The following is a 21,069-nucleotide window of genomic DNA, read 5'->3' as shown; positions in this document are numbered from 1 at the left end:
TCTAATATGCTAAGTGCCCAGTCGACTGGTAGGCTGCTCAAACAATCAAAGGGTAATATGCTAATGATATGCTAAGGTGGCTCAACTGCTCACCATGACTTGCACTGACCACCAGGGGGAAGAAACTCTGACCAGTAGGTGAGCTTGCTGCTGGGGTCCAGCCTATTGGGACTAGGCGAGAGGGGGCTGGAGCCCCCCTGCAGCCCCTCCCCACACCTGATCATGCACCAGTGGGGTCCCTCGGCCTGGCCTGCACCCTCTCACAATCTGGGACCCCTCAGGGGATGTCGGAGAGCCGGTTTCATTTTCTCCAAAACTTCTTTAAGTTTTAGTATTTTGATAGCTTGCTGCTGGGGTCCAGCCTATTGGGACTAGGCGAGAGGGGGCTGGAGCCCTCCTGCAGCCCCTCCCCACACCTGATCATGCACCAGTGGGGTCCCTCGGCCTGGCCTGCACCCTCTCACAATCTGGGACCCCTCAGGGGATGTCGGAGAGCCGGTTTCATTTTCTCCAAAACTTCTTTAAGTTTTCCAGTATTTTGAATAAAAAAGAAATACGGACTGAAGAATTTGGGAGAAAAATGGTTAAGAGTCTGGCCTTGCATATATGCATAACCCATGGACACAGACAATAATGTGGTGAAGGCCTGGAGAAGGGGAGAGAGCAGGATGGAGGGGAGTCAGTGAAGGAAAAATGGGGACATCTGTAATACTTCCAACAATAAAGATAAATAAATAAAATAATAATTCTGAGAGGGAAAAATAAACCAAGCTAATAAAGTTAAAACAAAACAACAACATATAAGAGTCTGGCCTTCAGATAAAATTAAAAACAAAACAAAACAAAACAAAAAATACCTGAAATAATGGAGCAAATGGTGAAGGGTAGAAAAAGATGTAAAGACAAGAAGTGGGTGCTATGTTTGGGAAAACAAGAGGAGGAGGTAAAAAAATAAAAGTGCATAAGGGGAGGAAGAAAGTGGAAGAAAAAGGGGTATGGCCTGAGTTTGGAATTTGACATTTTGGAGTTGTAGAACTCTTCTAGTTTATGAAAATATTCTGGATAAGGCTGTGGACATTAGCAGCTGAGTGAAGTGGTGGTCAAGGACTTGAATGGAATAGTTAGAGGTGATCAAGAAAGTATGAGACTAATGGTCCAATGAGCCATGACATGGTTGCTGACATCATGATTTTGTGGGGAATACTAAGGTGGAAGGAGATAGAAAACGATCACCAAATTATTTGAATGTTGGTGAAATACCAGGGGATTCTGTGAAAATGGCAAAGAGGGTGAGTAGAATGAGAGACTTGGTAAATATTTCATGGGGCAAGAAATACTTGATATGAACCTTGTAGTGCATATAAAAGTTCACAGTCAGAGAGAGTGGGAGGCAGAGGAGAAGACTTTTAGGCCTGAAGGATGGTCTAAGTAATGTCACGGGAGGCAGGAATGGTTAACTTTCTGATTCATCATTACTGGATCTCTCGCATGAAATGATCTGAAACAATTACATGGTTCCAGTCAATGGGCTTTACAGTATTTTCTAAAAGGACCACCAGCTCATATCTATCTCCCTTCACTCATAAATATCTGAACTTCCTAACTCCCTTATCCCCAGCAAAGCAAACTCAACACCTAATGATTCAACTGGTCCATGTCTGGCATTTATATATGTGACCTGGTGTAGGAGATCTCCAACTGGTTCCATCTGATCTGACAAGGCCTGGCTAATTGGGTTCTTTTCAACATAAGAACAGAAAGTCTAATTTCTTAATTTAATAATAGCTTTTAAGACTGCAGAAAGTCTAATTTCTTAATTTAATAGTAGCTTTTCAGAGGTGTCTTAAACTTGCTTATCTTTTCCTATTTGGACATGGCTCTAACTTAAGATGGTATTTGATCCTTGTTCTGAGAATTATACTTTCACAGAGTAGAAAGGAGCTTTGGAGGGTCATGTGGTCCCACCTCCTCTCAAAGACTTTCCCTAAAAATACTGTGCTCAGTTTCAGTCTGAACACTCCTCACATATTGAAAAATCACCAATTCAAGGGTAGATCGCTACATTTGTCTTTGCTGTAGTAGATTCTTAAATTAATACCACAATGCTGGGTAGACATGATCTGTTACTGTTATCGCCAAGTTGTATTTACTATTTATAGTTTATCATTTTGACCTGTCTGAAAGCACCTACACTGAGCCTATAACAGATACACTATATTTGTTGAAACCAAATCTAAATCTTCAAGGCATCTTAACTGCTCAGTAGAGATATATTTCAGTCATACTTCCAGTACAGTATAGTTTCACGTCAAAATCTGTTTTCTATTGATTATTTATTTCCAAATCCATTATGAAATGTGTAACCAGAGGAAGACTCTGACTTGGGTGCACATGGTAGCATATTTATGCTCAGCGTATTTAGAGAGAAAAGAGAAGAGAGGAAGCAGGGAGAGAGGGAGTGAGGTAAAAATAGGTTATAATCTCAGCCCTTGGGTGTATTATAAATACGCCTGAATGTTAATTCCTACTTTTATAAAATGAGTACAATATTGTCTCCTAATTCACAACAACTTTTGGATATCAAATGAGCTCAAGCTAATAAAAGTGTTTATAAATTAGAAAATCTTATCCCTTTGTAAGACATCCATACTTGCTTTTAGGTGCAATTTAGAATATCTGTGCTTTTACTTCTTGACATTGTCACTTCCTAAATACATTTATTTGTAGAAGCACTCCATTTCAGGAAAAATAATGTGTTCCTCTGGAAGGATGTTTCATCACACAGCTTCTCATTATTCGTGTGAAGTGCCAAGAACCTCGAGAAGACAGGAGAAAAATCAGTCCTCTCTAGCTTCTCTGTAGCTCTCCTTTCGACAGTGCTCAAGTACAGGCTGACTGGCTATAGCGCCACAGGGATTTGATGGAGCAAAGCGTTCCACGGCAATACAGAATCCAGCCGCTTCTGTCTCAAGGGAAGTGTAAGATACGACCTTGGTTGATCGCTCTTAGGTATGCTGGTTGCCTGGCAAATCTCAGAAATCCAAGGAAAAAGGCATAAACCTTTATTGGTTTGCATTTTGAAGCTTTCATTATCATAATGTGATGTGCTGCAAATTGAATATCTTTACAGAAAGCTTAGAACAGCATGGCATTTCCCACTAAGATAGCCTACTGACATGTTCCAAATAATCTTATCAGTTCCTGTATCTGTGATGATAACAAAATGTCATTATACAATATGTTAGTGCTTATAAAGCACTAAGTACATAGGATATTTTAAACCTGAAAGATGAGTTCATGATGAGTGAGATTTAAATAACCATATTTTTAGTACTCTCAATGTGAAAGTAAATTTGATTTCTTCATGCTACACACATTTCATAGCCATCAAAAATCCTTCTTTCCTCTAAGATCATCATTTTATTTCTGAAAGTAGGGAAATATATTAAACAAAGAGGATTCCTTAATAATAACACTTCCAGAAGTGTATGTTCATAGATTTATATATAGATAAGACCACTGCAGGTAAGTACACATTTTACCTAGATGGAAAAATAAATGAAACATTTTCTAAAAATGTGTGCAAAAATCGTTGCACTAGCAATAATATGAATAGATTTCTAGAAACAAAAACCCTTTTAACTGCTTTTCTCACATTGGTTAGTTAACATGCTTAGATCTTTTTAAAAAATATATTTTTATTGATTTCAGAGAGGAAGGGAGAGGGAGAGAGAGAGATAGAAATATCAATGATGAGAGAGAATCATTGATCAGCTGCCTCCTGCACACCCGACACTGGGGATTGAGCCTGCGACCTTGGCATGTGCCCTGACTAGGAATAGAACCGTGAACTCCCACTTCTTAGGTCCATACTTAACCATTGAGCAACGCTGGCCAGGCCATGCTTAGATCTTTTATACAGTAAATATTCTAGGTAGATTTTTTTATATTTTCATTCTTAGCAGACTATTAAATAAAAATCACACTCTTAATTAAATCAGTCATTTAATTATCTTTAAAAATCATGAAAAATCCCGTTGGATTTTATTTAATACAAAGTTAAATCAGCAAAGGTGGAGGTGGAGGTGGAAGAGGTTATAGGGGTCGAAATGGTGATGGGAAAAAAGAAAAGAAAGAAAACAAAAACCAAGCTAACTCAGCAATTTAGTAAGCTCATCATTACTAACTATCACTGATAATAAATAATGAGCTCAAACATTTTAAAAACTTTTTGGACATCTTAAAGTATATCTATTTTCTTCAATGGGAAAGATAATTTCTGCTGGCCATAACACAAAAGTCTTTATTAGTTACATGATTACATGCAGTAATCATAAAGTACTGCATGATTGAGCTGATCATGACATTTCAATCTGCTATTTGCATATGTACACAATCTAAACTAATTTTAGTTTAAACTTAAAACTTATTTGCTGTGGGATGCACAGAATAGTAACAGAAATAAAAATTAATAAATATGAAAATTCATCCATAATTCTAATACTTTAACAAATCAAATCAATTTCAGTGTTTAAGGCATCTTAGCATTCTTTGTTCTTATGCATACATAGACTTTTTCTGACAGTATAGGTAAGTTTTGGTTTTTAAATAGTCATAAAGTTTTCATAAATATAATGAAAATAAATTATATATGTTACCATAACTTAATGTATCACTTCCCCACTCTTAGATGCTACCTTTTTCATCCCCACCTTCAACCCATGATTTTTGGTACTACCATCAAGCACCAACATTTTCATTTATGAGTCTTTCTCCTTTATTTGTGATGTTTCCTCCTTCAGATAAATTAGTTTAAATATAGACTTACAGACATGAATATTTTGGCTTTTATATTTCCAAGTGCTTTCTAAATTTCACTACCATCAATAGCAACAATATATGTACCTATGATTTGCACTGCTACCTTCACCAGCACTTAAGTATTAGTATTTTTCATTGAATAAAGGAGCACTAATTTCATAGAGATGAAATTTCCATGATTATTGAGTTGTATTGATTTTACAGAGAGGAAGGGAGAGTGAGAGAGGGAAACACTGATCAGTTGCCTCCAGAACGTGCCCTGACCGGGAATCAAACTTGCAACCTTTCAGTGTATTGGACGGCACTCCAACCAACTGAGCCACATGGCCAGGGCCCATAAGTATTGTTTTAATCTGTATTATTACCATTGTTATGAGATGCTTAAAATATTTTCTAATCATATTTTCCATTATATAGGTCAGTGATGGTGAACTTATGACACGCGTGTCAGAGGTGACACGCGAACTCATTTTTTTTGGTTGATTTTTCTTTGTTAAATTCATTTAAATATATAAAATAAATATCAAAAATATAAATCTTTGTTTTACTATGGTTGCAAATATCAAAAAATTTGTATATGTGACACAGCACCAGAGTTAAATTAGGGTTTTTCAAAATGCTGGCACGCCGAGCTCAAAAGGTTCACCATCACTGATACAGATTATCTTTAGAGTGTGTGTCTTAATATTTATTGAAAAAATGTATTTTTAAAAACTCTATCTAGAAAGTAACCTATATCATATTAACTGCAAATATTTTTTTCCGATATGGATTGTTTTACTTTTAAGCTTTTTTTGTAGTTGATAAGTTTAATATTTTTGTATTATTAAATGTGTTAAGTATATTGCAATGTGAGATTTTTCTGTTACTTCAAGGCTCATATAATGATTTATTAAATGTCTGGAAAATATGCACCTTCTCCCATGATTTTTTTTTAAAGAAAATTTATCTAATTAATTCATCTGGAATGTATTTTGGTATATGTTGTGAGATGTGTATCTAAGTTACTTTATTTTAAAACTCTATTAAATTTATTAAATACTCCTTTCCCTTCCCATTGTTTTATAATGCTCTATTTTTATATATTAAATTATTTTATATAACATGTTGAGATTTTCCATACTTTCTTAGATCTAGCCAGTATCAAAAAAGTTAAATTATATAATTTTCTCCTATGATTTGATGTCTGGAATGGCTTTTCAACATTTATGGATTCTTTAAAAAATATCCCTTTATTCTTATTCGCTTAATTTTCCCAAATAGATGTTATCATTCTATCACCTTCTAAGAAAATCCAGTTGAGAATTTTATTGAGATCATACTCTTACATTTATAAATTAATGTGAAAAGCTTTACTTATCATAATAACCAGAAAGGTAACCTCTCTTCACTAATTCAAGCATTCTTTTATAACTCACTAGAGGCCTGATGCATGAAGATTCATGCAAGAATGGGCCTTCCTTCCTCTGGCTGCCAGCACTGCCTTCGCTCCTGCCGGAGCTGCCTTTCAGCCTTCCCATGCTGCACAGAGGCCTGGAGCGGTGCTGAAGGCCTGCACGATGACGTCAGCATCCCGCCCGCCCCCAGCCACTGACACCTGTGTATGCAATTTAACCCGCCATCTTTTTTGGGATTGATTTGCATACTCACTCCTGATTGGCTGGTGGGTGTCATGAAGGTGGGGTCAATTTGCATCTTTCTCTTTTTTAGTGTAGATAATGAATATTTTAAAGATATGTTCAATATTATATAATTAAGGGGCAGAATGGGATAATGAAGAAGTTAAAGACTATGGAGTGGGACAAATATATGTATCTCTAGGTTCAAATCCTGTGTGATTTGGGGCAAGATGTTTAGCTTCTCTGAGCCTCTTATGTATCCTATGTACATTGAAGGGAGTGGTACTTCTAGGATGGCTATATAAAGCCATTGGAGCATAACATATATATGATGTTAGCTATGATTTTTTATTATAGCATGTGTTTAGAATTTGACATTTTACAAAGTTCTTTCATGTATTTTTATCTCATCTGCTCTGTTGATCTTCACAAAACCGTGTTAGTTGATAATGTCATTGTTATTATCACTATTGATATTCAGACAAAATTGGTAAATTCTTTTGAATCAGAAACATAAGATCATATCCTCATAACATATGTAAATGCATTTAAATCACCTACATCATACAATAACCTTGTCCCTAAATATTTTGTGATTTTTCCCATTATAATAGTTGAAATTGCTCTTTCACTATAATTTCTTTTTTATTATTATTATTTTTTTCTTTCACTATAATTTCTATTAGTTTTGTTTATTTAAAGGAACAATGTTGATTTTAGTATATTTGTTTCATGTTCAACAGTTTTATTGAGACCCTTATCACCTCTTAAAAATATGGTTAATTCTTTCAGTTTTTTGGGTTGTCATATTTCCAAAATAAATTCTATATTATAGAATCATATTAACATACTCAGCCACTTAATTGAAAAATGAAAAAAAAAACTAAGACTAGTTATCTATCATGATATGGTATATTACAATCTGCCTGTTAGAAACAAAAATTCTATTTATGAGATTATTTATCTGTTACTAGGAAGTTTCCTTTAGCTTGTAGGTTGTAATATTTTATGAATTTTTCTCATCATTCTTTCAAACCTCATAATACCTTGACTGATAGGAAAACATGATGTTACAGTGTGGAAGAAAAGGAATCAAAGAGAAACCAAACATTTTTTTTTCTTCTTTGTGGTTTTTAAATATTATTCTTGGGGATGAGAGAATAAAGGGATGGGTAGGAAAGAGGACTAAACTGCATGTACTTGCACACTTGGGAGATTTTTGCTGTTTTTTTGTTCTCTGAATGCATAGCTGGCTGAGCTCCTTTTCATCCTAACCTAGACTTTCAATTCCCCAGAAAATTGTCAGGTATAGGAGGATAAATTATTTTGTGCCTTTACTTGTCTTTTCCCATCTACTCCCAGAGTAGAGTGCTTCCTTCAAAAAGTAATAATAAAATGTCTTTTTTTTTCCATTGAATCAGTTGGTCAACAAAACCAAATAATCTACTGCCAACAGCAACCTAAAGGAATCCACTGATGCCGCCAACATATTTCATTTTTACTTAATCATGATTTGTTTTTAGGTCAATTATAAAAAAAAATGGTAATGAAGGCTAAAAAAATGACCAAGTTGATACAATTATTTTCACTGCAGACCCAGACAACTGGCTTTAGGTACAGATTCTGTACTCACGGGGGAAATGATTAGAGGTGGATGGATTGACACTGTCCCCACTGTCAGCACTTTCACTGCTGGAAACTTCATCATCAGATTCCCGCACGGAGGAGCAGGGCGAGGAGCCGTCAACTTCTTCAAACTTCCTCTTTAAAATTCCACTCATAGCTGCAGCGCTGTCACATGTACCTGGAACAGGAATGGGAGCAATGAAGCGTTGAAATATGTGACCGCTGGATGTGCAGCCAAGGTCCCCAGAGTCATGTCTAAGTGGCTTTTTATACATGAGCTTTACCTTGGAAAGATCACCAAGCAGGTTTTCTCAAAAAATATCTTCAAATTAACAAAAATGACTTTACATTAAATATGGGCATTTGACCATTTGCTTACCAAAATGTACCATTTTTGGGGGGACATAGTTCCTCTTATTGGAATACCTCTATTCCCTTTTGTTGGCAAATTAAGAAAATCCACCGGAGTCCATGAAATTCTGTAATGAAAATAAATGCCAGTGCCCCCCAAAGTCTTAAATGATTACTGCTTGTAAAAAAATTCATCTGGAAGAAACACAGATAAGTATGCTCAAATGCCATGCTCAAGTTTTGAAATGAAAGAACCTAATTAGCTGAGTACAGTGAAGCATATGAAACCAGTTCTAAATTTTAGGTAGTTTCCATTTCAATATTGCAATAAAGTGCAATGTGTCCCCATGATACCTGCTTGCTGAAGCTGTTGCCACTGTTTCAGGAACTATCTAAGGCTGTTTACCTGGGAGATAGCACTAATTGGTGATGGGTGGGGTGAGGGCATGGTTTCTCTGAAGTCCTTTCTCTAGGATGAATGGGCTTTCCCTTCCTCCTGGGGCTTTCTGCACCTTCCCCATTTACCTTGACGTATGTACAGTCAGCTAAAGGACAGAAACTTTCCTTGCAGTGAAAGGATATTTTGGAGAAAACCTATGTATAAATTAGCTTAGACGAATGTACTTGGCTTTACATTGCTAAATTAGATGAACTTATCTGAAAGTGTTATTAAGTCGATCCCATGCGTTCTATCTTCTATCCCATGTCAGCTCATTTGAATTCTCATTTGAGTTCTTGAAGCCATTCTCTCCTTCTCCTGCCAGAGCGTAGCCATGAGCCCTTTGATCAGGAGGAAGCAAGGCCCTTAAAGCTATTCTGAAGCCCACTTAGTTACATTACCCAGCTATTGCTCTCAGAAATCTCTGAACTTGCCCCTCCTCTACACAGATCACAGAGCAAGCAGCTTACCTAGATCCCCTTAGCTGGGCCAGCTCTTCAACACCTAATTCAGTAGTTTTCTTTCACAGAGGGCTACTTGGATTAGCAGCCTCAGCATCACCCAGGAGGGAGACTGTTAGAATGCAAATTCTCAGGCCCCTCTCCAGCTCATCTGAATCAGAAACTCCCAGGGGGCGGGGCCTAGCACTCTGTGCTTCAGGAAGGCTTCCGGGTGATCTTGATGAGCACTCAAACTGGAGGACCACTTGTCTCATTCTAGTCTGCTCTCCAGCAGCTTCTCCCTGGACTTGTCCTTTCTTGGGTCCACACACCAGCCCTAGAGAGTCACATAACCCAGCACTCAATTCCTAGTCAAAAGGCCATCCATGATGTGATTTCTAGTGAAATTATTAGACATGTATGAGATGTCTCCTAAGTCTATCACTGATTTCAATGTACTCCACTCACCTACACATGTGTTGAGGAACTGGTATGAATATGTTTGACTCCTTGGGTGGAGTAGGGGATATAAAAGGGAGTAGAATATGTTACTTGCCAATCCACTATACTGAGCTCCATCGAACTGTGAACACTCCCAAATCCATGTTCTGCAGCCTGTTCTAGTAATCCATGTCTTTTTGCACTTACATTAACAATGGAGAAAACTGATCCCAATAAGACGATATTGCATTGTCCACACTTTTGAGAATAAAATCTTTATTCTTACTCTTATTTTACCACTATTCAGGTTAGTATATTATTTTCTCCAGCTAAAAGAGTGTGAAATGAATAAAGTGTTCATGCAAATCTGAGCATGGAAAAGAGAAAGATATTTTAAGTAAGTTCTTAAAATGAAAGTAGGACGGGATATAAATTTTAAAATGGTTCACTTCAAACAAGATGCAAAGAAATTCATGACGGAGAAGCTCCAAGACACAAAGTAATACAAGATGAAAAGCTATTTTTAAGTACATTTTTATAATAAAATATTGCAATGGGAACAGTTAAAAACCACATCATTAAGCTTTCCCAGCTTCCTTAGGAAAGGCAGGGTCCTCAAGACACTAAATTGGGCCACAGGGAACCATGTTCCAATATGGTGAGATGAGTACCTTTGTCACTTCCTCAAGAATGAGAGGGGGAATCTTGGGAGGGGTGATAAGAGAATTAAAAGTCATTTCCCCCTTTGTTATTACATTTGGAACCTGCAAGACTTTAAACCATGGAGTTGAAGGTTGGATATAACTTCTATATACATTTTCAGGAGTGAAAAATCCTAAGCCAGAACCATGTCAAAGAAAAAAAAAAAGGCACTGCTTAGAGTAGAATTAGTGCCTATGCTTAAAATAAAAATGTTAAGTAATTACAGGAGGGCATAACCTTATCCCCATGAAATTGGTTAAGTGCTAAATTACTTGTGCAACAACCAAGCATAATATCTATCTGGTTTCACTGCCTTTTAAAAAAATGTGAGTGTAACAAGATGTCATCACAAATTGTGAGGGTCAAATGACCTACAGCTTACCAGTATCTTAACCTTGGTTTAGACCTAATAGAGGAGTGGTTCCCTGCTACATCATCTATACTATCTCACTGGGGAAGAAAAGAATACAAGAATTTAGGCAGAAGATAAAGCTGGGTAGGTATTCATTTATTTTAAATGTGAGCAGCTGAAAATCTAAACCCCGATAACGGCCATTTTTTACACAGCTACTGTTTTCCAATTCAAAAAACACATGCTAGTCAAGGGCATCACCATTTCTCACTTGGACTAGGACAAAAGCCTCCTAATTATTTTTTTTCCCCATCCACTACTGTTTGCTTTCAATGTGTTTTCCAGGTTGCTGGCAGAAAGATGAGTTTAACATGCAAATCTGATCATGTCAGTCTGTAGTTTAAAACTCTTAAGTGGCTTTGGATTGCCTTAGGATAAAGTCTGAAATCCTCAAATGGCTTATAAAATCCCTAACAGTCTATTTGGGCTAATCTCTTCATCTTCATTTTGAGCCACTGACCCTGTTGTCAATATTTTAGCTCGAATGATCTCTCAGTTTCTCCACCCGGCCATTTCTCTTTGGCAGCTAGGCCTTTTTCTTGGTTCATTTTAAAAATATTTTCCCATGGCACTCACCACTTTCTAAATCCATGTTATTTATTTATGTGTTTCTGCATAAAAAAAAACAATGTTTATTGTGTATTATTTTTGTCTTTAGCTAAAATATTTAAGGGCAAAGATCTTTGTTTTCTTTACTAGTGTTCCAGGGGTCACAGCCAATGCCTTCTATATAATAGGACATTAATAAATATGCGTTTGATGAATGAATGAAACCTTTCCATTTCCACACTTCAATTTCTCTATCAGTGTCTCATTTCTTCGCTGGACTGAAAGCTCGATGAAGCAGAAATCATGTTCATCTCATTCACACTCTCTCCTGACTAACAATATATCTGGGTATATTTGATTGAATGAGAATCAAAATGAGAGATAACATTGACCTCAAAACGTCATATATATATATATTTTTTGCTTGCAAGCAACCTAAAAGCCAATTCTAGCTAACTTATGCACAAAGACATCTGTTGAAAAGATACTAAAGTAGTTCATGCAATCTGAGACAGAGCTAAAACCTAAATGTATTTCCTCTGAGGAAATGTAGGAATAAGGACGGCTTCTAGGATTCTGACTAGAAATTCCTTGATCTTTTCTGTAAAATGCTACTATTACCAAGTTTAAGCCCAACAACTGTTCTCTATGTCTTGCCTTTCAAGTTTAATGTTTCAAGGGGTGAAGAATGTTTTAGCCCACCTTGGGTCAGGTGCCAGGCTTTGATCGTTCAACTACATGACCAGCAGGCAGGGAGCCACCCAATTAGGTAATACTCCAGGGACTCACTCAGAGGCTTCAATAAGTTCAATTGCATTTCAAAGTCACTAGTCTCTCCTTGGCTAACACAGATGTATCTTATTTTTTCATTTACTAATATGGTCCATGATTTCACCACTTGGACAGCTTCCTCTTTTCCTGTGCCCACATGCCCTTTCTATTGTCAAATTTAATCAATAACTACTTTATTTTAACACTCTGTGATCTTGGATATCTGTTGTTGTTGATTAACATATAGACTTATTTCATATTTGTATTAGATGTAACCATTGCTCAGGAGCCTCTCAGCACATTTAATGAAAAGGTAGTAAAGAAGCCAAAACCGGTTTGGCTCAGTGGATGGAGCGTCGGCCTGCGGACTGAAGGGTCCCGGGTTCGATTCTGGTCAAGGGCATGTACCTGGGATGCGGGCACGTCCCCAGTGGGAGATGTACAGGAGGCAGCTGGTCGATGTTTCTCTCTCATCGATGTTTCTGACTCTCTATCTCTCTCTCTTCCTCTCTGTAAAAAATCAATAAAATATATTTAAAAAACAACAGGTAGTAAAGAAGTATAAATGTTTCCAAATCAAGAAGTTGGATAAAAATGGACATTTCAATGCCTTTGGAAGAAGAATGGAAGCTAAACTTTGGGTAGCACTCTTTTGATATCCCAAATATTTCATAGCTTCCATAGGTAACACATTGAGCTCTTACTATCCCATTTATAGTCATCTAGTGTTTAATCCTTTTTTCTTCTGACATTTGCCCCTATTTCCTGATGCTTTGCTATGTATTTTAAGAAAATGACCACAGGAAAAATGCCTTAAGAATATCATGGATCCCTCAATTCTGAGGAGCAAGTCATCTGATTTGCAGAAAAACCACTTTAGGATTGCCAGACTTAGCAAATAAAAATATGACACCCAGACAAATTTGAGTTTGAGGTTAAAAAATACCATTTGGGATGTATTTATACTTATTATTTGTTGGTTATCTGAAATTCAGATTTAATTGGGCATCCTGCATTTCTTTTGACAACCCTAACTGGTGCTCTTGATTCTTGGTGAGAAAATAGAACAACTATGAAATCAACAAATACAGTTACATAAGAAATGCCACCTACCAACTGACTACCATACAAGAATATTTGTCACTAACCAATCAGATTAAACACAGTAAATAAAACATTTACAATCATTAGGGTAAATCACAAATTTATCAAAGAATTTACAAAAAAGGTGACAGGTGGGTGGTGGTTAATAGGTAATGGTCAGGCTTGGCCTATCACTGATGCAGAAAATATATATTTACAAGGAGGTAATTTTGTCATGGCGAGAATGTCCTTGTATAGTAATGGGGATGCCTTTTTAGGAAGATACCGTCTCTTCCCGGGCTTGATGAAAAAACAGGTGGTGAGCTGTGAGTTCCCAGGTCATTTTACCTGGTAGGTCCTTATTCCATGGAGGCTGCCCAACCAGGAGCTTTCCCTGCTTCTCTCTCCAGAACAAAGGGAGGCAGGTAGAGCCCTGGGTTCACCTTCATTCTCTTGTATTGCTTCCTTTCTAATTTTGTAGCTAATCAATATGAGACTGACCTTTAGCTGCAAGGTCATTAACAAAGACCCTTCTGCCTGGTGAGATGGCATGTTAAACAACCTGACATAGGGGTATTTCTTCGCGACTTGTCAAAGAACAAAATATTTATTTTGTGTTCTCATCAAATTCTTCCAGCAAATACAAAACGCTAACAAACTATAAATTTCTATCTACTTTGATAAGGTAAGGCTGACTGCTTCAATCACCAAGGGGCTGCGATGTCACCAAATGCAAACGATGAGATGAAAGGCATTGCCAACAGGTTGATGAAAATACCGGTGTGTGGCTCATCTGTGGTAGCAGGTGGGAAGAGCTTAGCTGGCAAAAGCAAGATTATTTACAATGTCACACTTCATCAACCAGATTATCTACTGGGCCAGGTAGAGGATGAAGAGGACAGTTGCTCAATCAATGGTGTATAGGTTTTATTCTCATATTTAAGAAAGGAGAGCTCAGCTTTAAAAATAAAAAGTGCTATTTTTATTCTTTGGTATGATATCTTTAGTTATCCAGATGTGTCCCTAAGTCTCAGGATACAATTGTACCTGTTCGTTTGTATTAAATCCTTTCATCCTTAATTTTTCTAACCTTGATTTTAAGTAATGGGTGATGTTCTCCCCTAATACTGACACGATTACTGACCTTACACTATTATCAAACACTGACTGTAAGATGTAGCCCCTGCTGAAATAAGATAGCCATTATTTTAAGAAGTTGGCATTAGATTTTAATGCCTCGAACACTTACGAGCTCACACATTCTCAGAATGCTTATGCATTTCTCTAAACAACAAAAAGATATATTTTTCCACAATACTAGGGCCATTTTTACTAGAACCCATTTGGCAAGAAATGAACATAATTGCCACCAAGAGGATAAAGATTTGGCAATGATTTCACAAAGTAAAATCCCGCAAGGTGTTTCAATGGGGAACCACCAATGTGAAAAATGCTGCTGGTCGCTTGCCAATGTGAGAAGCACAGCACAAGTTGGCCAAACACACTTCTCTTGTCCAGGTGTCTGCTTAAGCCAAGAACCCTAGGAGCACTCATACCTAATGAGCATTTTTATTTGAGAAATAATTGTAGGGTTCCCCAATTATGTATGTGTTCCTTGTGCTGGAGTTGCCTGTGACCTTGAGTTAAAGTTCTGAATTACTTTATGTGCTTAGGATTTCATTATTTTGCGCCTTGATGATTTGTAGTTGGAGAATTTGATGAAAGAAATGAATGTTTTGCCTTAACTGGTTTGGCTCAGTGGATAGAGAGTCAGCCTGCGGTCTGAAGGTTCCCTGGTTCAATTCTGGTCAAGGGCACATGCCCAGGTTGTGGGTTCGATCCCCAGTGTGGATCATGCAGGAGGCAGCCAGTCAATGATTCTTTCGCATCATTGATGTTTCTCTCTCCCACCCCCCCTCTGAAATCAACAAAAATATATTTTAAAAACTGAATGTTTTCTCCAGAAAAAAAGTGCAGAAAAGCACAAATGCAAGCCATCTATCCATATCCTCCCAGTTTAGAACCTCTGCTCTGGTGACTTGTACCATTGCCCCAGCTTGGGTGGCTATCCAGAACTTGGAGAAATGATTCATTGTGACCACGTTAGTTCAAAGCACGACTGAAGTTTGGACATCTGTAGCCTCCTGTTCCCTTTACTACCAGGGCTACCCACTTCCTAGGGAAGGCTTCTTTCTGGCTCCCTCAGTTCCTCCTGCCATGTGTGCCAAAGGGCCTTACTGCATCTTATGGGAACATCCCAACCATGTTCAAGGGTTTCTTTCTTCAGTGCTCACTTGGCTGCCCTAAATGCCGTGTCTGTAACTCCGTGGCTTGGTGAAGGCTTGACTAGAATGGTTCTAGGTTGAGTACATTTTCCTCAAAACAGTGTCTGTCTTTCCTAAAACATAGCTTAGGTTCCTCGTTCCATTTATAATAATATAGTCAGCCTTTAGTGAGTACCCATCAGGGCCGGATACTTTGTACCTATTCTCTGTCATCTTTTCCCAAATCCTATAAGGTAGTTTTTACAAAGAAATGGAAGTTTCAGAAATCTAGATAATTTGCCCAAGAAGCCTGACTGACCCAAACTTTCTCCAAAAAATAGTCTCTGACCAGCACCACACTGGGTTAAGTGACCCCTCTCCAGTCATAGCACCTGCTTGATGCATTTAGCAGTACTTCTTACACTGTATCACAACTGCTAATTTCAGTGACATTTTCTCACCCTTTACTGGGAGATTCTTCAAGGACTGACAAAGTACTCCAGTGCTTGCTCAGTGAATGAATGGTCATCAATTTGGAGTCTAATTTTGGATCAGCTCTTAATAAGTAGCCTAATTTTAAGTAAGAGGAATACCTCTCTTCTTTATCTACTTACCAAAATATGAGAACAGGTTCTGATGTAGTGCAGTCCCTAGTACCTGGAGTAATGATAAAAGCAGTGGCCTCCTGGTGCCTCTAATGCCCAACCTTCTCTGACTGTGTACAAATTGCAAAGGCTAAACTAATTTATGCCCTGCCGCTATAGGGATGGATGGCTACGCTACTTACTAATGGTAAATGGGTTCTTTATGACTCTTTCTGGCTGGGGGTACCCCAAGAAATTTTCTGTTACCTCCCTGGGGATTAATATCCATTAAAAACAGACAGAACTGGTTTTTTTAAAAACGCTACTTAACTCTAAACATTGATCACTAGTTGGTATTTGGCAACATAGTGTAATAAAATACATATGGACTAGAGTCCAAAGTCCTTCCCTAAAGTAACTTTCAGGAAGCTCTTTTAATTAGCAAGAGTGGAGAAAGTCAACCGAGAACATAATAAGGCTTTTAAAACTGTTGAAAATTGATCAAGTGCCTGTTGTAAGCCTATTTTCCCCACTCTAACAACAAAAGTACCAATAAAAAATTTATTTTATATGCTTGCTATTAAGACTAAAGAACAGTACTTAGCCTGATTCCTTGGACGACTGGCAAGACTTACCACATTAAGAGAACAAAAGACCACACAGATGTGAAGAATTTAGAATTATTACTGCAGCACTGGAAGATTACACATTTTTTTTTTCCTCCTGAGCTCTTAAGAAGTTTCACTTCAGTCTTTTATGAAGTTTCTGACTGAATAATAAAGTAGACTAGCAAGTGTTATTTAAGAGATATGATAGCCTTTTCCTTTGGAAGAATCATCAGAATGGTCTGAAGGGAAAGGAACGTTTGCAAACATTTGTCTTATAAAGTATTCTAAAATGGACATCAGAATAAAATATGGCCAACCTTTAGGGCCATTCCCGCTTAAGCACTGGGATCCTGCCAAAAATACTGTGCAGAAAATACAGATATTAGAATTAGAATAAGTAGAAAACAGTACTTTGGACATTCTTTAAAATAAATCACCACCTTAAGCAAGGTATAGATTTTTTACTACCTAAGGCAGAGGACAATACATAGTTGCCTGACGTTGCATTAAGCAGCAATTAGTAAAATAATAAAGAGTAAGATTAGATATCTAGATTTTCAAGTTTCAACAATGGTTCTGCTTGCAAAGAGTAAAATGGGTTTACATAGAAATAAGCCACACCAAACTCATATAATCTTTTAAAGGTCAGAAACCCACTATTTAGAGAAGTTTCTCCATTCAAATTGAGTTTCACAAAAGCAAACAGTCATGACATTCCTCCACACCAATTTATCCAACTTGTTACCAATGTAAATTAATAAAAAAAACCCAAAAAACTAAGTATGCTACTATTAAAACAATTTTAACAAAATATATTTTAAGTTCATTTTGAAAATCCTTGTGATCAAATTAATTAATGCAATATTTCTAAACATCATTCTGATACAGAGAAATTTAAAAATAGCAATATATCTGTGACATAGAGATTGTTTCATGATTCAGACAAATTAGCACTAAGTCATTAGGTAAAATTATACTCATTATGCTCTATAACAGCATTGGCTCAGCAAACATTTTTTTGGGCCAGGCTCTCTCTCTATAATAAAAAAGTCCATAGTCTATGGATGAGACAGGAACTCTAGAGAGAGCAGAGATGAATGGCTAATGCCTTAATTATACAAAGTCAACATGGAAATAGAAAAATAGTAGAACAAAGGCACAAGGATGAAAAATTTCAAAGCAAGAAAAGATAAAATGAGAGCTCAGTAAAGTACACTTTACCACCTATGTGAGGAGTCTGTGGACATTGTTCTTCCATTTGGAAAAATTAAAGGCATGTAGGGAGCTACATATAGTTTGAACCTTGGTGACTACATGGTGACTCTATGTGTCCCATGGAATAGAAGGTATCAGCTACTCAGTACTACCTAAGTAGGACCCCCAATAAACTCCTCCTGTGTTTCTATTTTTGGAAAACATGTCCCTTTCTCATCCATTCAAATCTAAGCTCTTTCATCAAGATTCTCTAACCCTAGGCTTTAGCTGAACTTGCCTTATCAACACCAGGGGATCAATTCCTATGGTTTAAAAAAAATAATAGCTATTATTTATAATGCTGTTATTATGTGCCAGGCATGCATTATGCCATTTCATTTTCATAAAAATAATCTTTGATATAAAGACAATTATCTCCACTTTGCATATGAAAACAATGAGGCTTACAGACTTAAGTACCATGTCCAAGGCCACATGGATTGTTCAGAGGCAAACCATATCTTGGAAGTGACAACAGGTTTACAACTTGAACTTGAACCTAAGTTCCTCACTGCTATCCTATTTAGCGTCTTCATACTTCATTATATAGCGTGAACTCACATACCCAATACATAATAAAAGCACTTACCTATTAAGAAAACACTATACAATATTTTCCTGGATTTTTAGTTGTTCATGAGTTGCCCTAAATTTATACGGTTTTAATGTATTTAACAGTATAACCCAGCTTTGTAAAATGCTATTGGACAAAAGAAGTCCAGAATAAGCAGCTTTTCCCCAATACTTTGGACTAGTTCTCATTCTTACAGAGTAACTTTTGACACTAAGTTCATGGAACCAACATTCCTTCAGGTCTTCAAAGTTCTCCAGAATGGATGAGTACACCTACTAGTTAGTGGGTATGATATTAGATGTCTTGTTTATCTTCACACAATTGAATTAGTAAATTTTCAAAGCAATAGGGATTGATAACTCAGTGTGATTTGGCGGGGGGGGGGGTGGATTTAAAGTGTGTGCACGTGTGTGCATATACACACGACTACATGCATTTTTAAATGAATACGCTTACATGGAGCTGAAGGTTTGTCTAAGCAATAACTCTTCCTAGTTAGCATGGTGGTTAGAGGTAATGAATCTCAAAACCCCAGGATCTGACAATGAAATAGACCACAACTCCCAAAATTGGTAATAATAGGTATATGACACCAATGATACATCAATTACTACAAATAAAAATTTGGTCTATACGGGTTTTTTTTTTTTTTTGGTATACCTGTTAGTAATTCCTCATTTCCCTATTATACAAAATAATGTCAAATTCCTGTTGATGGTTTAATATGACAGATTCCTACTGTAGCAACCAGAACAACTTATTTATGTAGAGTTCAGACATGATTTTTCAAAATTCTGAACATAAGAACTCAGATGCATTTTGTTTATCTTCCATGTTCTTATGCTCAATATACTAATTATGTGTCTGCATCAGGAGTTCAGTGCATAGAAGAAGAATGGAGGGATGTTTATTTCTTTCCCTTTCCCCATTATGCAATTTAGAATTAATGTAAAATGTAGTGCATAAACTTAATATTTGAATTGTTCTCAGAAAAAGAGAAATTATTAACTGTATTAAAAATAAATATTAACATGAGAAAACAGAGTAAAATTATAAAAAGTATATACCTGGTACATATATAAAACATAAAATATTATATACAAAAAGCATATACTAGCAGAGAACAGTTTTATCTTTCGCACTAAGTCAGTGTAATGGTGGGAATAATGATTCTTATGCCATGAGGAAAAGCCTAACTGATTTCCATTTTGTTCAGCAATGCAGAATCATAGGAGAGCAATTAACATTAAAAAAACCTAGACATTAAAATTATACATTTTAGTTATCTGAATAGATTTATTTAGCACAGATTATTTTCCAACTGCTCTAGACAAAGTAGTATTATAGCATTGCTATGTGTCTAATAATACGGAGTAAAAATAAAAATTTAAAAACAATTTTACACGTTTTTGTGCTTATACTTTTCAATAAAACTGATACAATTCTATGTAAATTCCAGAATAAATGATACAAAAGGCAATCAATGTTTTGCCAGGTTAAAATAAATAAATGTGATTGCTTTGAATACTCAATTATCTTGAGCATTTTCTTTTTAATATAAGTAATGTGTCATTCTTTCTATTTCATAGACACCAAAAGTTCAAGAGAAGGACACATAATGATAGTACAGCTTAAAACATACACTTTCAAGTTTGAGATGACAACAGCTATTTGTAGAGTTTAGACTCTCCTCCATCCTGCTAGACTGGGTACAACATGTTTGCCCTAAAGTCTTTTGCAAGCTTACAATATGGTCTCCAGTTTCAAGTGATGAAAGAGAGAGACTGGTAATCAGAATGCAGGAAATTAATTTTTGAAAAGTCCTTAATGATTCCTTTGAAGTCTGAGATAATGCCATTTCTTGGTATACTAACTGCATATGCTTCAATGCTTTGTTTTTACAGCTTTGCCTTCCAATTTGGTTTTAAGTGCATTTATACAAATGCATTTTATATCCATTTAAATATCCAGACCACGAACTTAGTATGTACATGCTGCTGAGATTTGTATGGCAGTATGGCTCCAGCAAATGCAAAAAAGACTTCCCAGTTTTGAGTGAATTTGCATAGAGACATAAATTATCCACAGTAGTCAAAGCCATAAATTTGCTGCAGGACATATAAAACTCTCTCCTGGCTCACAGAAGCACAATTCTCTTTATTCAACGTGTGTCTAATAATCATGTTTTCTCTAAGAATCTTTGCAGGTCCTCCTTCTTTGTCCACACTGTTTTCATGTCCATATTCAGAATGTGCTAACTGGTAGTGGTTGCATTTACAAAATTAATAATATTGAACTATCTAAATAAATTTCAACTTGGTTCTTTCCTCCTTCCTGTGCTCTGCCCAGAACACACACAGTGTTTATTATATAAAAACCATGGGCAAGACTTAAGTTAAAAGTAAAATTTAAAAATTTTTTTTCAAATTGTTGAATTAAATATGATTGACCCTTAGAAATATATATATATGTATACATGCATAGATGGTATATACAAAATATATTATATATAATGTAATACAGATGTATAA

At 36.4% G+C, this 21,069-nt stretch overlaps 1 protein-coding gene across 3 annotated transcripts in view; it reads right to left on the bottom strand.

The window, feature by feature from the left end:
• CSRNP3 (cysteine-serine-rich nuclear protein 3) overlaps positions 1 to 21,069 on the bottom strand; it is a 173,412-nt gene that overhangs the window by 53,646 nt on the left and 98,697 nt on the right. For all 3 annotated transcript variants that reach the window (XM_006766499.1, XM_006766501.2, XM_006766502.2), the window contains one exon: positions 8,074 to 8,244. In XM_006766499.1, coding sequence (XP_006766562.1) covers positions 8,074 to 8,244 — 171 coding nt within the window. The remainder of the gene's footprint in view (positions 1 to 8,073; positions 8,245 to 21,069) is intronic.

This window comes from Myotis davidii, unplaced genomic scaffold, assembly GCF_000327345.1.
Source record: "Myotis davidii unplaced genomic scaffold, ASM32734v1 scaffold59, whole genome shotgun sequence".
Lineage (NCBI taxonomy): Eukaryota > Metazoa > Chordata > Mammalia > Chiroptera > Vespertilionidae > Myotis > Myotis davidii.
This window is presented reverse-complemented; position numbering and strand designations above follow the sequence as displayed.